Source organism: Cryptomeria japonica, chromosome 3, assembly GCF_030272615.1.
Source record: "Cryptomeria japonica chromosome 3, Sugi_1.0, whole genome shotgun sequence".
Classification (NCBI taxonomy): Eukaryota; Viridiplantae; Streptophyta; class Pinopsida; order Cupressales; family Cupressaceae; genus Cryptomeria; species Cryptomeria japonica.
Window position 1 is genome coordinate 801,602,188 of NC_081407.1, and position 16,999 is coordinate 801,619,186.

The 16,999-nt window shown below is 36.3% G+C and overlaps 1 protein-coding gene across 3 annotated transcripts in view; it reads left to right on the plus strand.

Annotated features, from left to right (window-relative positions):
• Positions 1–308: 308 nt before the first annotated feature.
• Positions 309–16,999, plus strand: part of LOC131036825 (probable zinc metalloprotease EGY1, chloroplastic) — a 179,358-nt gene continuing 162,667 nt past the window's right edge. The window contains exon 1 of one of the 3 annotated variants that reach the window (XM_057968817.2): positions 309–796. In XM_057968817.2, the coding sequence (XP_057824800.2) occupies positions 437–796 (360 nt within the window). In that variant the 5' untranslated portion in view covers positions 309–436. The remainder of the gene's footprint in view (positions 797–16,999) is intronic. The other 2 variants (XM_057968816.2, XM_057968815.2) reach the window with 2 other exon arrangements.

The window sequence follows — 16,999 nt, forward strand, 5'->3', positions numbered from 1 at the left end:
AAGAATTCATTATCAAATTAAATAGTAAAATATCAACACTTCAAAAAGCAAACAAGATCAGCACTTCAGAAAATAAAAAATTTATTATCAAATTAAATAGTAAAATATCAACACTTCAAAAAACAAAAAATTCGTTATCAAATTGAATAATAACACTGAGAAAACAAAAATAATACACTAAAATATAATATTTTATTCTATCTTTAAGAGCATGGAAAAAACTCGTGTTCTTAATGGTGATATCTGTAATAACAAGAATATTCTTTTCGAATATCAGGCACTTATGTACGACTAGGATATGTCCACGTAGGATTAGTCGGTCTATCCCGAATAGCCTGTTATCCGGCCACTCACATTTTGATTTGCAATTATCATAACGACAATGGCAAATGCTCAGAAAACGCTCCTTTCAATTCATCACTAAACTTGAACAACAATGATATCACTGCTAATAGCCACTGCGCCACCTTCCCCCGAAACCCTAACCCTCAACTCCAGCTTGCACGGGAAGGTACCCTACAGTTTCAGGGAGCGTTTCAAAACTGTTTCTATTCAGGCCACAGCTGCTCCCAATGGCAAGAGGACCTATAAGAATTTGTGTACGAGATATGGCTCTTTTTATTTTAGAGGAGATTTAAGTAAAGATAGAATAAGTATAAACAGGCTGAAATGCTACAGTAATGGTGATGAAGAGAATGATGATAAAGGACATGGCAAGAGCTCTGCCTCCACAACTACAGAAAAACGGCCGGAAGAGCAGGAACCGAAACAGCCTGCTTTGGAGCCACCTTCTGCGGTACGATTTTTATCACAAGCAGATGTTCATTGAAACTAATTTTTGGTCTACAGTGGAATTTTGGGCTAAATTTAAACTGCTTTTTGGTCTACTGTGAAAATTTGGACAATTTTGGCTAGAGTTAGGGCAAATTTGAATTACTACTGCTTTGAATGAAGCTAGATTCGTTGCATATTAGAGCCATTGATTTTTGTTATTTATTCGGTCAAAAGTGGAGTCGTCCTGGACAAATTCGTTCTCAACAGACAGATGTCTCAAGTTAATTTGAAAACGTCAATAGAAGTAGTTTCTTTCGGAAATTTAGATCAATTTTTGCTAGACTTAGGGTAAATATAATAAATTTTGGGCACTTGTGGAAATTTTGAGCAATTTTGATCTAGAGTTAGGGTAAATTTGAGTAGTTTTTGGTGATAATTGACTTGTATTCTTAAATTACTAGGCGCCATTTACATGGTATATGGTTGAAATTTGCATTATATTATATGTTTCACTGGAGACGTTGACAGTTTCAATCTCAGTACTAGAAGGTTGAAAGAAATCTTGAGGCTTCAATAGAAGCAGTGGTCAATTTAGAAAATTAAGATCAATATGATCCAGAGTAAGGTCTTTATCTCACTTTTATCATAAGAAAAGGTTTAATGTTGGGTAGAGAGGGCTTTATCAAGCATTTATCATAAGATGAGGTTTAATGTTGGGCAGAGTTGGGGTATTTTATCATATTTCATAATGAGCTAACTCCTTAGGAAATATGGATTAATGTCTCTAGATTCCGGGCAAATCTAAACTGTAATAATGAGCTAAAGTTAGGATTACATCGGAAATTTGGATTAATGTTGTCTAGATTCAGTGTAAATACAAGTTGTAATTGCAGAGAACAAACTAATTTTGGATTCCTGAGTTATCTGTTTCATTTGCATCTGATTTGGTTAAATTGTTTTTATATTGAATTGGAAACATCAACTGAATAGACCATTAAAAATTAAGTAAATCAGTCAAAGCAGCTATCTATCTAGGAAATTTAGATCACAGGCAGCTAGATTAAGTTGTCCTGGTAAGAATGAACTAAACTTGGATTGATAAGTACTATACCTCAAGTATGTGTGAATTTTGAAAAATCAAGTTCTATTTTATTTTATAACTGGAGTCGTCAACTGAAATCAGTTTCATTTTGATGATGAGTCAAATAAATTTGGAGACCTTAGTAGGAGCTGCAGTCATTTAGAATCTAGATCAATACCAGCTAGAATAAGTGCAAATTTAATTTATTGCTGGTAAGAATGAATCAAATTGGCATTCTAGCCATCATTTATGCAGGCATTTATCAAAAGATAAACTATTATGTACATATGGAAACAGTGACCAAATTCAATGAAGCAGAATGAACAACACTAGCCATTTTTGTAAACAACATATGAGTGGCTGAAAAAAAGGTGAAATATGCTTGAGCTATTTTTTTGGAAACAAAGAAAGATTCTTTCATGGAGTCTATTTTCCAATGACCAAAACATGGAGTGTCTATGTCACCATATTCTACCCTGCAAACTACAATTTTTTGATGTAGGAGCATTGGTACATCTTAAAAAATTAGGGAATGGATTTAGGGTTAAAAAGGGCATTTTAATTCAATGGACCTAAAAGAATGTAAAAACATGGTCATTTTCCAAGACCAGTTTTTTGCTATTGTGAAATATTGGAGACATTGATGGTAGTAGCAATCTGTTTAGGAGATTTAGACTCTTTGGCTAGAGTTAGGGCAATTTTAAATTATATGTCCAGAATGTATAATATATTTTCTTAGAGTGGTGGTGTTAGTTTTAGGATCAGACTGATAAATTAGAATCACACAAATGATAGCAATGACATAAAACTAAATAATGAACACTAGGAACACCAACATACCCTGGGAAGACCTCCCTCTTGGAGGTGAAAAACCCAGCTATAAATCTCAGATCTTATTATGCAATAGTTAGTCAGTATCTTTACAATTCGGCTTCAACACTTGAAGCATTTAGAACAGCAGTATATGCACAATAGTATAATGAAACCAAACTAGGGCACGCATAGCAGAATAATGAACTTATCTGCAGTATACTTGAATGCTAATCAAGGAAGAGAGTTGATGACCATTTGCTGATCAAAGGAGACAATTCGCTGACTATAAATGAAGTTCGCTCCTCCAAAGTCAGTTCGCTGTTACTGAAAATGGGTTCGCTGATCTTGAAGTGTATTCGCTGTCCTTTGGGAATAGTTCGCTGCCCTGCTGAAGGAATGTATTTTGCTGATGCTCTGCTGAAGGAGTTCGCAGAGTACTTAGATGACTTGCAGGTTGATGTGCAGAGGTAAGTCACACATTAGAGAGATAGATGATTCACTGATCTTTATGATGCAATTTGCTGTTCCTGTGGTTATGTTCGCTGACTGGATAATTTCGCTGCTGATCAAGAATGTAATTCGCATGTTGTGTTAATTGATTATGCCATGCAAATGACTTGCTTATATACTTGACTTGAGGTGTCAAGTCTCAAGTTGGCCTGCCTTATTAATTATATAATAATATTATGTATACTGCTCAAATAGGTCTTGACCTATTAAGACGTTATTGCTTGTTTGCCTTTACCACCCATTTGGGGCTCACATTAGGCGTACATGTTATGTTTAGGTCCTGCCCCAATTACAATAAGTTGTTTACAATAAGATTGCCATTTGACAACATTTAAATGTCAATCCAAACTAGCTATTATTTCAACACTCCCTCTTAGATAGGGAGGATTCTAGCAAAATAGTGTAATCGTGCATCATAGATTCATCTTACATTGCCCGTAGAGGATGAAAGTGACTTGCAAGAAAACAACAAAACTTTCCATCTTGCATTGCCCGCAGAGGATGGATCCACCTTGCATTTCCCGTAGAGGGTGGAGGAGGTCTTTCACCTCAACCTTTTCCCAGAGAAAGATCCAATGTCACCTTGCATTGCCCGCAGAGGGGGACTCCATCTTGCATTGCCCGTAGAGGGTGGAAGATGCAACTTAATGCATCACTAGGACTGAGACTCCCTCTTAGCCAAAGCTTTGTTCTCCACAACTCCAAGTCTCTCTCTAAAGTACACAAACTTCAGTCGAGCAAGAGGCTTGGTGAGAACAGCTGCAACAGTGCTGACATATTTCAGCTGAATTGCACTTTTCTAAATCATATCACAAATGTAGTGATAATGAGATTCCACATGTTTTGACCTGTCATAAAACACAGGATTAACAAACATCTTAATACAATTCTGATTGTCACATTTAATGAGTGGGTTCCCAAGGTTGCCCAAACAACCTAGCAAGAAGCTTTGTGAAGCCACATTGCTTCACACTTGATGTAATGTACTCAGCTTCCGTTGTACTCAATGCAATTGAGGACTGATACCTGCTGGCACAAGAGATCACGACTGAACCCAACCTGAAACAGATTCCTAAAGTGTATTCCTGTCAGTAATACATTCTTCCCAATCAGAATCAAAGAAGTCTTCCAAGGAAATGACAGTGTTGATTGGATATTTCAGCCCATAGCCAATTGTTTTTCGCAAATATCTCATGATATCCTTGGTTGCAACAAGATGTACAAGCTTAGGTTTGTTCATGAACTGCCTGAAGGGCACTGACTGCATAACAAATATTATGTCTAGTGTTATAGATGCATTGAGGATCCAATCAACTACTTGTACTCTGATGGATCTGCAAAATCAGAGTTAGCTGCAGATAAACTCAATTTCTATAGGAGTAGACATAGGTTTACAATCCATCATATCAATGGCATATTTTCTTGACTAAGGATAAGATCTTTGCCATACTTCTAGTCCTAGACAGTAATGCATTAGGCCTAGATCCTTCATTCCAAATTCAGTGGCTAATTCTTTCTTACATCTAATGATGAGACTATCTCCAACTGTTATATATATAAGAAACAGAATTAGCAGTTCACTATTGAATACTTTTAAAGTGAAGGGTAGAATCAACATCATTCTTGCAAGATCCTAAACTAATCAAATACTTGTCAATCTTCTCATACCAAGCTCAAGAAGCTTGCTTGAGGCCGTAAAGAGCTTTTCTTTAATCTGCACACATGAGATTTGTTGATTATAATTAGGGAATGGCAGATTCCAATTGCCTTGGGCAACATTGGAATCTGCCCAAGGGGGCCAGCCCCTTCCCCAACATGTAGGGCTAGGCCCTATACCCCACGACATCAAATGAAGATCCCATGCTACACTCAAGACAACACGCCACCATGTATTGGGCCAACCCTATCCTAATGCTTTCGGTTAAATAAATAAATTAAAAGTTCATTAAATCATAATGCAAGCCGACATGATTAAGGTTATTGTTCCTCATATAAATAAACTCCAACTTCACTCTATCATTCACTCAATTCAGTTTCATCCATGCAAAATATAAGTGCCTACCAATGCGAACTTAAAGTGGAAGACTACATCTGCAATTAAAGCGAATTATCTCTGTCATATCAGCGAACTACACATGCTAATTGAGGTGCGAAATTCATTCATGAGGAGAGCGAACTAAGGGATAAGGTTGCTGTCTATCAAAGTGCAGAATTCAGATGCAAACATTGTAGACCCAGGGTTTGTACTTGATTACAGTCAAAGGGGGCAGGCGTGTTAATTAGATGTTTATGAAAGTGCAGCCTTATGACAGACATTATCAGCACTAAGTACTTGAGATAAGTGTTGTTACCTTCATATGAATATAATCCATAATCAGATCTGAGGATCTTTTCTGGCTGGGTTTTTCCTCCTAGGAGGTTTTCCCAGGGTAATCATGTCTTGTTCTTATATTGTTCATTTCTATGTGATGCCTAAACCTAGAAACTCTAAATCTTGGATCTATTCAATTTAGTTAGAAACTAAAATCTGTTTTCTGAGTTTATATTAATCTGAAAGTGCTAAAAGTTAACATGGTATTAGAGCCAAGTTGTAGTGACCGTAATCAAATCTAGCATCCTGTAGCCTAGATCTTGCACTTTCTTGCTGTTGTAAAATTGATGACAGGTTCCAAGATCGAGGAGAGATTGAAAAGGTTTGTGATCAAAGGTTTAGCATGGTCACATCTTGGTCTTGTATGCTTGAAGATCTGACTCTTCAGCTTCATTCAAGCTAAGTATTTTTGAGTCAATGCATTCTTGATTGCAAGATATATTATACTCAGCTTATCCAAGAAATTGAAGTATTATCGTTTGGCTGACCTAGTTCTAGGTTGTATTGATTTTATGATTCTAATTGCCTTGGTAGACTTATCTAATATAGAATATTATTTAGATATCATCATAATCTTTGATTTGCATACTCTTTTAGAACTTAGAAGGTATTCTAAATTTCTGCTTGAGTGTTGCAAGGTATTATAGATCGATCCTTCGTTAATGTTTTGATTGGAATCAGGAATATCTTGGACTCATCATTCACAGTTGTCATCAATATGACTATGATCTAAATACTTGTTATGTTCTCTGCATATGTAATTTAGATATTGTTATTATATTAAATAATATGGATTGGTTCTATTATTGATTTTTTGATTTAAAAGTTCTAAGTATTCTTGTGATGAATACTTATTCTAAGTGAGAAGCTATGCTTGGTTGAGTTATGTTTGACCTTCATTCATGACATTTTTTTGTTGACTTGAATTCTACTTGTCATGAACGACTTATGGAGATGTGTACAGTCATGAGGAGCTAATGATTGTTTGCCTTGGCATCATTGATATAAGCATACCGACTAAGGTGTAGAAATTTTATGTTCTATTAATTATGGAGATGAACTCTTAATGAACAGATCGAGATCACTTTGACTTAATATTTTGACCTATGGGTAATTTTACTAATAGGTGTTCCTGATAGAAAAGTTTAGTTGAAAGATGATCTGCAATCTTGTTCGTAGTATGCAAGAGTTAATGCTAGCCTCGTAGCTTGTATAATATAGATCTTCTTCATGTGCTTTTTGACGTATGGGATTCTTCTACTATCATAAACTTCCTTGAGATCTGTTTTTGTTTTTGTACTTGGTGGTTAACAAAGAGTATAACTAATAAGTATTTTATCATTTTTCAGAATGATGTTGTTGTTAGATCAATTTTATCAATGCTCATTTGTTTTGATTCACTTCTGATTACTTTCCTCTGGATTGAACTGCAAATAGATGAACTAATATTATGGCTGCATTCAGTCTTTGGTCTTTTCTATATTTTGAGTGAACTACTACTTTCATTTATTGTTACACCAATGTTATAAGTTGTTCTAGTAATCATGTGTCTCAGAACACAGCTTTTGAGTTGTTCTCAACCTTCAAATCTGACCATTGATGTAAAGAATGAGATCTACTAAATGATGCAGGGGCATCTACATATCAACCATCAAGTGTTCTTGAGGAACCAAACATAGATGGAGGTGTTTAGTTGGATTCATGTCTTGTTTTCAGATTTGATGTCTTTTCTTTGTTATAATAAGCCACCCCACCTTGTAAGCCTATGCCTTAGGTAGGTGTGTTATAAACCACCTTAGGCATATGGTAATTGGGGTCATTTATGTCTTGTATACATTTGTGATGCATTTTAGGGAGTTTAAGTGTCTTAGGAGTCAAATAATGTTTAGGTGTGTTTAGGAGGAAAAATGTCAAAAGTTGTCAAGCAAATATGACAACTTTTAATTCAAATATTGCAACTTCCTCCAACTGCCATGTTAGTTCCTAAAAGTAGTTGATAACTGTTGGAGGAGTCATAAAAGGTCGAATTCCATCCTTGAGGTGGTTGTTGAAGGTGAATGCAAGTATTTGTGAACCAAGAAATCAATAAAACTGTGTCTTTTCCTGCAAATTGCTGCTATAATCCATATTCCGTACGGTACGGATTTCTCCAAGGTATAAAACCAGTTGAATGTGAAAGATAGGTGTCTTACCTTTCCAATGCATCAAATTGGAGACTCTAATTCCTCTTTCCAATGCATCAAATTGGAGACTCTAATTCCTCTGGAGCAGAGAGAAAAGTGAATTTTATTGCAGGTACCTGGGTTTGACAGTTTTAACCTAGGGTTTGGAGAAAAATGAATTTTCCTTGCTGAGAACTCATTGGTTTTGTACGGCCTTTGGGTTGAGGCAAGGTTAGACCATGTACTTTAAGATTTTCATGACCATTTGCAGGGAAGAAGCAGAACAAGGCAAGGGTTTGAAGGTTTAGAGGTGGACATCTCTATGTGGCCACCTAGGCTTGCTATGCATCCGATTCCACAATTGGTGACAGAAGTATAACCAAGGTCTAAAACTTGGTAGTTTGTGTTGTATCCATGACCCCCACATGTCTCAGGTCTTGTTTTGTCAAGACAGTAGCTTTTTAACATACTTCCTTTGTTAATGTGGCCTAATTAGGGCTATTAGGCCTAGTAGGGGTGTTGGGTTTATGACCTTTAGCCAACTGATCTGTGCAAACCTTTTTGGATATGTTTAGTACTTACCTGGAAGAGTCAAAATCACTCATAAGTTGCAAAGGTTCTTTGGGGAATTAAGAAGAAAACTTGGTTTTTCGGTCTGACAGGGCTACTAGGCGTGACAGTCCCTTTGTAGCAGCAGCACTAAATTTTGTGAATGACTCAAGTCCAATGATTCGATAGTGGTTTATTGGCTTAGGATATGGTAGAGAAAAATCTTGGAAGTCATATTTGCCTTTGGAAGTGTCTCAACCCTTGTTGGGTGGTGTGGCCTTAAAGAGTCCAGGATGATCATTAGAGAAGGGTGTGGGGTTTGAGCATTGTCAAGATGGTCAAGAAGAGTAGTAGCATGGAACTCAAGAAACTTTGTCTAAACCAACCCTTAGAATCCTTATATGTTTGCTAGAGTCCTTGTTTGTACCCTTAGTGGAAGGGATTGTCTCAGTGGTCACAAGGGCTCTGCATCAGATTGGTATCAGAGCAAAGGAGTGTCCTTTGGGAAAGAAGATTAAGGCACCATGTCAGAAGGAGATGAAGAAATTCTAGGAAGGATGACCAATGTGGAATTGGCCAAGGTTGTGAGAGAACAATTGGCAGAAAATAGAGCCATGAAAATAGAGCCTGCAACATTAGCTATAATGGTTCTAATATTAGTATACCTAGCAGCAAGGGCAAATGTTTCTTTCTTACTATGAGCTACACATCTAGCTTCATATTTTCAAAAACGACCATATGGAACTCCCTCTTGATTCTTAATGTAAAATTGTGGTAACCAAGTCTCATGAAGATTGCATAATATAAGAATCAATCAAGGAAGGCAGCCAACATAAGTTACGAAAAAATCAAGGATGAGAAATGCCAATCTTTTCTTTACTTCACTTTTACAAAATGGACCCATAGTACAATCATTATGATCATGGCATACCTTCAAGTGAAGAAACCAAGCTCCCTCTTAAGCTTGAAGGCATGGTAATTCAAGAATATCTTGGAGAGAAGCATCAACATGATTAAATATCCCAATAGAATGAATTAACATGTAAAATAACTTATCTCTTTATTGACTAGACTTCCACCATTGACAACATATGCCAAGATTGCTCAAAAGGATATTGCCAATCTATGATCAACTTCAATCATAGTGTAAAGCTACACAACATAAATGTAAAATTGTTTTCCATAGTTGAATAACATAGAGTTAGCTGTGCTTGATCATATCAGAAAACTAAGGCAAGTGAATGACTTTAGAAAACCTTAACATTTTGCAAAAAAATCCATAAGCAAGTAATATAAGCCAAATTGTCTTTCCAACCAATGCGTAAAATCAGATATGAGTATCAACCACTCAAAAAGATACACATTGTAGTTGAGCACATGCATATGATCAAAAAACAACTTCAATAAGTTAGATATCTCATCCATCTTAGGTTTCATCATCAAGAGAATACTTACTTCAAAAACGTAATAGGCAGTATGCTCAAATTGAAGAGATATTATCACAATGAATATCATGTGAGGATAGTGAAAGCCATGACAGAAAATGCATTAGTGCTAAAGGCAATCCTCTGCACAACAGGAGCAGAGCAAGGTTATAATAAAAATATAACAAAGATCGTGAGAGCTTTACGAAGAGTTGACGAGAACCAAGAGTTGCACAGTCACAACCCTACATGACAACCTCGTCCAAACATAAAACACTCATAGAACAGAAAATACAGTCCATACGATGTTAAAAGATTTGATGCAAATCAAGAGACACACCATAAGAGTATATAATTCCAGAGCAACAATACTATTGAGCATTTCAAGACTTAGATAGAAAATGGTGTATCAGAACTATGCAACAAGTATCATAAAGGATCAGATCATAATATGAAGATAGTAAGGTCATCATTGGGTATAGATACTAAATAGGATGACTAAGACATCTTACCTTTACATGTCTACCACACCAATGATTAGAGGACACTATATGTTTTCAACTAAGGTTCCATGTTTCTGAATCTCCTATAAATTTATTCATCTTCCTATTTGTGCTTGCTGTTATATCCATCATAATACTCCCAGATTTATATCTGAATACACATGCTGAAGTTTTCAGTGCCAAGGATGTATTTAGATCAATGCATCAATTCGGATCATTACATATTCACTGCAAACCACATCAAATAGGTTGAGGGATAAACATACTCAAAATAGAGAGTAGGGCATAACTAACTTCAATAATTCAAACTGGATTAGAACAAATTCTTAACACAAGAACAAAACTCAAACTACGGTGATTGTTATAAACCCTAGGAAGATAGTTATGCAACCCTTAAAGGAATAAAAAGAATACTAAGATCTGAAAACAAGTGCACAAACCGACATATGAAAGCACCCTCAGATGAAGTAGTTAACAAGCAAGAGAACCTTGTGCACTATATAAGACACCAATAACAATAGGCAATTAGATGCAAATCTCCAAACCAAGTGGACCCTACAATTGAGAATAGAGGAATGAGAACACCTGAAATCTTTTTCTTACTATCATCCCATCGATGCCCTCAATTTGCTAGCAGGTATATTGTCCAGATTTGTTGCTGATTCATGCTAGCCCTAGTCCTGCAAAAGAAGTAATACAAGATCTACCTTCAAACTGTTAGGCTTTATAGAAGGAACCTGCTTTGATACCATGTTAGTTTTAGGATCAGACTGATAAATTAGAATCACACAGATGATAGCAATGACATAAAACCAAATAATGAACACTAGGAACACCAACATACCCTGGGAAAACCTCCCTCTTGGAGGTGAAAAACCCACCTATAAATCTCAGATCTTATTATGCAATAGTTGGTCAGTATCTTTACAATTCGGCTTCAACACTTGAAGCATTTAGAACAGCAGTATATGCACAATAGTATAATGAAACCAAACTAGGGCACACATAGCAGAATAATGAACTTATCTGCAGTATACTTGAATGCTAATCAAGGAAGACAGTATGATGACCATTTGCTGATCATTGACATCATTCGCTGATCAAAGGAGACAATTCGCTGACTATAAATGAAGTTCGCTCCTCCAAAGTCAGTTCATTGTTATTGAAGATGGATTCACTGATCTTGAAGTGTATTCGCTGTCCTTTGGGAATAGTTCGCTGCCCTTCTGAAGGATTGTATTTTGCTGATGCTCTGCTGAAGGAGTTTGCAGAGTACTTAGATGACTTGCAGGTTGATGTGCAGAGGTAAGTCACACATTAGAAAGATAGATGATTCGCTGATCTTTATGATGCAGTTTGCTGTCCCTGTGGTTATGTTCACTGACTGGATAATTTCGCTGCTGATCAAGAATGTAATTCGCATGTTGTGCTAATTGATTATGCCATGCAAATGACTTGCTTATATACTTGACTTGAGGTGTCAAGTCTCAAGTCGGCCTGCCTTATTAATTATATAATAATATTATGTATACTGCTCAAATAGGTCTTGACTTATTAAGACGTTATTGCTTGTTTCCCTTTACCACCCATTTGGGGCTCACATTAGGAGTACACGTTATGTTTAGGTCCTGGCCCAATTACAATAAGTTGTTTACAATAAGATTGCCATTTGACAACATTAAATGTCAATTCGAACTAGCTATTATTTCAACAGGTGGTACGATTAATTTACCCCTAAAATGTAGGAGTTGGTCATCAGTTGAAAATCTTGTATTTATAGAAATACATGCCTGAAATTTAGGTTAATGTTGGTAAAGCATAGAGGTAGGGTGAATCTAAGTTTTTTCTGGTAAGGATGAACTAAATTCACCTCTACAACTTGATATAATATCAGAGTAGCACAGTGAAAGGTGAATTACAAATTAGACTCCTTGATCATTCAACTATTGCTCGAGGACAAGCAATTTTGGGTAAGGGCAGACTTTCATGACCCCGGCAATAGCACATTAATCATCTCTATTCTAATTAAATAAATCCAGAAAATTGTCTTACTCCGTAAGACTTCACAATTTTCTGAGTAACAGCCAACCAAACATTCAATCCATTAATTGGCATACTGTTAATAAACATCTTCCTAGGAGGGAAGGGTTGAGCAAAGGAAGGCAAGAAGACTTCGATGTTGGTAATACCCCTCATGTAATTGACAATTTGTTAAGGAGAATAACTAAAGCAAAGTAACAAGTCAGCGACCCTTGGAAGAGGCACGGAACAATGTGAAAGGACACAGCCTTGGGAATGCTTGTGTATTTCGAAAAAGACTTGACCCTTCATTCCATTTGAAAAGGTATGTGAGGCAAATCAATATTGAAATCAAAGGGAGGATGGAATGAGAGAGAGAAATCAAGCGATCATTTTGGAGAAGAACATCATCGGCTTTCAGTAATTACAGCAATCAGTAAAAGAAGATAATATCCGGATCAGATGTGTGTGGGCAGTAGATATGCAATTGAGATCAGACCTCTAACTGATCCATTTCAGATCTGTTATACCAAGCATCTAATATTCGTAACAAGTACTCTTGTGGTTTTAAATCAAGGCTGATCTGGTTTGAAAGAGATATTTTACTTGTTAAAGATAAAACCTAACCCTAACTCATCTCTTGCTTTATTGCAATTGTGATTCTAGGGCAAATTCTAGGGTAATCCCATTAGGGGACATTACAGTATCATAACATTGTTTAATGTATTCCTATAGTGATGTGCCTATATAGCCATACATGGGTTAGGGTCATGTACAAGTGAGAAATATCTTATTGCATTGTGAATGATTGAGTTAACATGGTAAGGAAAGTGTTTTTGCTGGTTTTTTTTCTTGAAAGTGTTTCCCAGTGTAAATGGTCATGTTATATTTTGCATGTGCTGTTGTTTTCTTTCTTTTGTATTTAACATTTTGTTGGCATTGTTTCTCCTGTATTTATTTATCAGTGCTATTTCTTGTCATGGGATAATGGACAATCGGGATTATAACAAGATTGATGAATATCATAACCATATACAGAACCCTAAGCACATTGGCTATCAATTTATTTAGGCAGCAAAAAGTGACATGATGATGATAAAGACAGTTGTATTGTACTGCAAAATTAAAGAATAGATGCAGAACAATATGATAATCTTGAGAATCTTTTTGCCGGACATAGGTCAGAAGAACTGAATGGAAACTTTACTCCTGCAAGGGAAATAAGAGGAATTACATCAATGAGAATTGTCTTCAACACAAACATGAGTCAGATTTAAGGATTTCCTTACATCATGCAGAAAGAGACTACTAGGGACATGGACAAGGAGATTGCGATGTTGAAAATTGGAAGAAAATGATTTTGCAATCCAAGCTGAGGTTCAGATTTATGGCATGGGTGATCCAGAGAATGATGTGTATTTTGTTTGTGATGGGGAAGATATTTTTATAGAAACTGTATAAAGTCACACAATATATAGGTCTTGAATGCAGAGATCATGATCTGGATATTATAATTTTATAATCATTTTCAGAATATATACCTTATAATATTAGGTTCTATTACCCAAATATTAGAACACTTGAAAAATGAAATGAATCTCATAAAACTAGCTCCCATCTAATATTTTTGTATTCAATATCTGAATTTATTAAAATTGCATGAAATAGGCATATGTACCTGTTGACGTGTATTTTATACACAATCATACACAGAATAAAATACCTAAAGGCATCTTATCCTCTCTTGAGAAAATAGTCTCTAACTGCTGAAGATTCGCGTAAAGGATCAGTTAGGTAGACTCCAAGGTTCTTTTAGTGGGGTCTCCACGTGTGGACAAGCTCCAGTGGTATGATGTGATTTGCTGGAATCACAAGGGGACTTACATTGAACTTCCGATCTGCTTTGCTGGACACAGGCTCTTACTAACTTAGATTAAAAAAATGGAAAAAGGATAAGGGCGAAGAGAGGATCTAATCCTAATACTAAGAATGTAGGAGCAATGACTTGACCTTTTGATGAAACTCTAACTAGATCTTGTTTTGACATCAATGGAACATCTACACAAGACTAGTGCAATCTTCTAAGGGGAGCTTTATGATGTTCAAATTATCACCGCAGGTATAGATACCATCCAAGTTGATGCATATCAATGAAGAGGCAACAAATTGAAATTGAGCTTAGGCTGAATGATTCCAGTTGACTACGCAAGGCAAGTCTGCAATCAACAAACTGCTAGTAGTATGGATGTACGAATTCCACCATCAATCAATCACACTTCCTCCATTCATCTAATTATCTACCATCTAAGATTGAAGACTTCAACAAGAAACCATGCAAATTGCAAGAAAACGACATATTTCACCATTACTTCAATGAAAATGGAGTTTGTTTACAATCAATGGCAACAATTTCCTGCCTTGTCCTCCTATTCTACTCTAATTGCTATTCTATCAACTATATTCTAACTTTTCCAACTATTTACAACTCTCTCTAATCATTTCTAATTTTTTTTACAAAATGAAATGCCTGGGCTTATATAGTGCCCACAATACAATTTGATGGCTTAGATCAATTCAAGATCAATGGCCAAGATTTTACAATGAAAACCCTAATTAGGGTTTGTTACAACCATTACATAACATTTAATGCTTGACCAATGATAAAATTGTATTGCTTGGACACATGTCCCTTTTAGAAAAATCGACCAATGGATAGCCGGGGTAGGTACATCGGAGTTTGTGCCACCTTCCATGAGTTAAGTACATTGAATCTGGACATGCTGAGATGGACTTCACTGATTGGAGAAATGATGACTAGGACGCCACCTCATCTGACACTTGAAGCTTGCTAGATATTCAATTTGATGTCGTTGAGAGGCTATCTTTAATTAACTCTTGTTCTAACTCCTTTTGTCCTTGATGTGCAGGATGACGATGTACCTCGCCTTGGAACGCTGGATTGAAAGAGGTCGCCCATGTCTTGGCTTGATCGTCCTGGCGAAGACCGTCCTGGCGAAGACCGTCCTTGATCCGGCTTGATTTTCCTTGAAGAGACCTCCATTTGACGCCTACACAACATTTCAAAATTAGTAACATGATTTTGCAATACATAACATAAATTAGAGAGCAATTTTTTAGGAAACTTAATGATAAGTCCTTTATTAATCATTTCCTAAAAAAACAACTGAGCTAAGGCAAAACAAAATTTCAAAATTTCAAAATCTAAGCTATGACGATTAACAATCAAAATCAAAACAATAAATCCATATCGCCATACCTCACTAGAGAGCTAACTCTAGAATGCAAAATGAGGAATTTGCCTAGGCAAAAATCAAAATTCGATAGTCTTGATGTGATCTTCAAAAGAACGTTCCTCTTATCAACTTCGCCACCCTTCAAGTCTTGGACGTGATCTCCTCTTCAAGTTAGCAATTTCGCCATCTTTGATATGTCTTTGACGTCCTAGGCAACTTCGCTCAAATAGAAACTTCAAGTTCGCCTCTCCTTTGGATAGTAGTTTCGCACCACCTTTGATTGAATTCGCTCCTCTTCTTGAATGATAATTTCGCCCTTCCTTTGTATGAAATTCGCTCCTCTTTTGCCTTCTCCAAGTTGCATATGAGAGATGATAAATGATGATGTGAAAATGAAATAAACACCTTCCTTTATAGGCGCTCACCTTCATATTGACCTTAGGCCGACTTTTTGCAAAATATAGCAATTAAAACGATTTTTAAATAAATAATAAAGGCCGACCTTGACAAAATAAACCCAAGCGCTCCCTTTTGATTTTTATTAAATTAATAATTAATTATTAAATGCCTTTATTTTTAATTAATAAATTTCGATTTTTTACAAAGGCAAAAAATAATTAATAAATACATACCATGCGCTATTTAAATGCTTTTAATTAAATATCGATTTTTTTCTAGCATTTAAATAAATTTAAAAAATGTTTGTTTAGCGCCCAAAAATGAAAAAGTGGTAAGATACGTACCTCATCGCCCTGGTCCCTGACTGAGGGACAGGAGCGATTTTGCTCTTGTGGGCCTCATTTCACTTCATCACCTTCGAAAATTATATTCAACGGATTCGCAATGCCTCCTTTCATTCATTCATGCCTTGAGATCGGTTGAAATTTGGCGAGAAAATCATCTACAACAAAAATCGCTCTGGTCCCTTCCTGAGGGACAGGAGCGAACTTAAGCATTTTGGTCCTTTGTTGACGTTTGATAATCTTCAATTTGTCTTCAACGGGTTCAATTGACCTCCTTTCTTGCCTTCGAACATAAAATTTGCTTGATCTTTGCCCAGATCGTACCTTATGAAGAATTTCGCTCTGGTCCTTCAGTGAGGGACAGGAGCGAATTTGACCCTCTAGGCAAAACTTCATCATTTCATTGTTTTTTTGATCAAGTCTGGATGTTCTATCATGCTCATTTCGTCCTTCACCATGCCTTTGATGTCTCGATTCGTCCAAACCAGGTCAGGAATGGCCTAACTAAGCATTTTCGCTCTGGACCCTTGGTGAGGGACACGAGCGATTCGCCTTGGTCCCTTGGAGAGGGACAGGAGCGCTTTTCGCTCTGGACCCTTGGTGAAGGACACGAGCGAAATTTGACTTTTTGCACTCTCGATCAGGACAATTTTAATGGAATATAACATTTAAGTATAAGTGACATTTCCCTTTATGTTTCTTCTTTCTTATACTTTAAGTTATATTCCATATATACTTTCAGGATGTTTGAGAGTGGTTTCAGACCTCCAGGAGTTATATTGCAAAATCTAGTTTT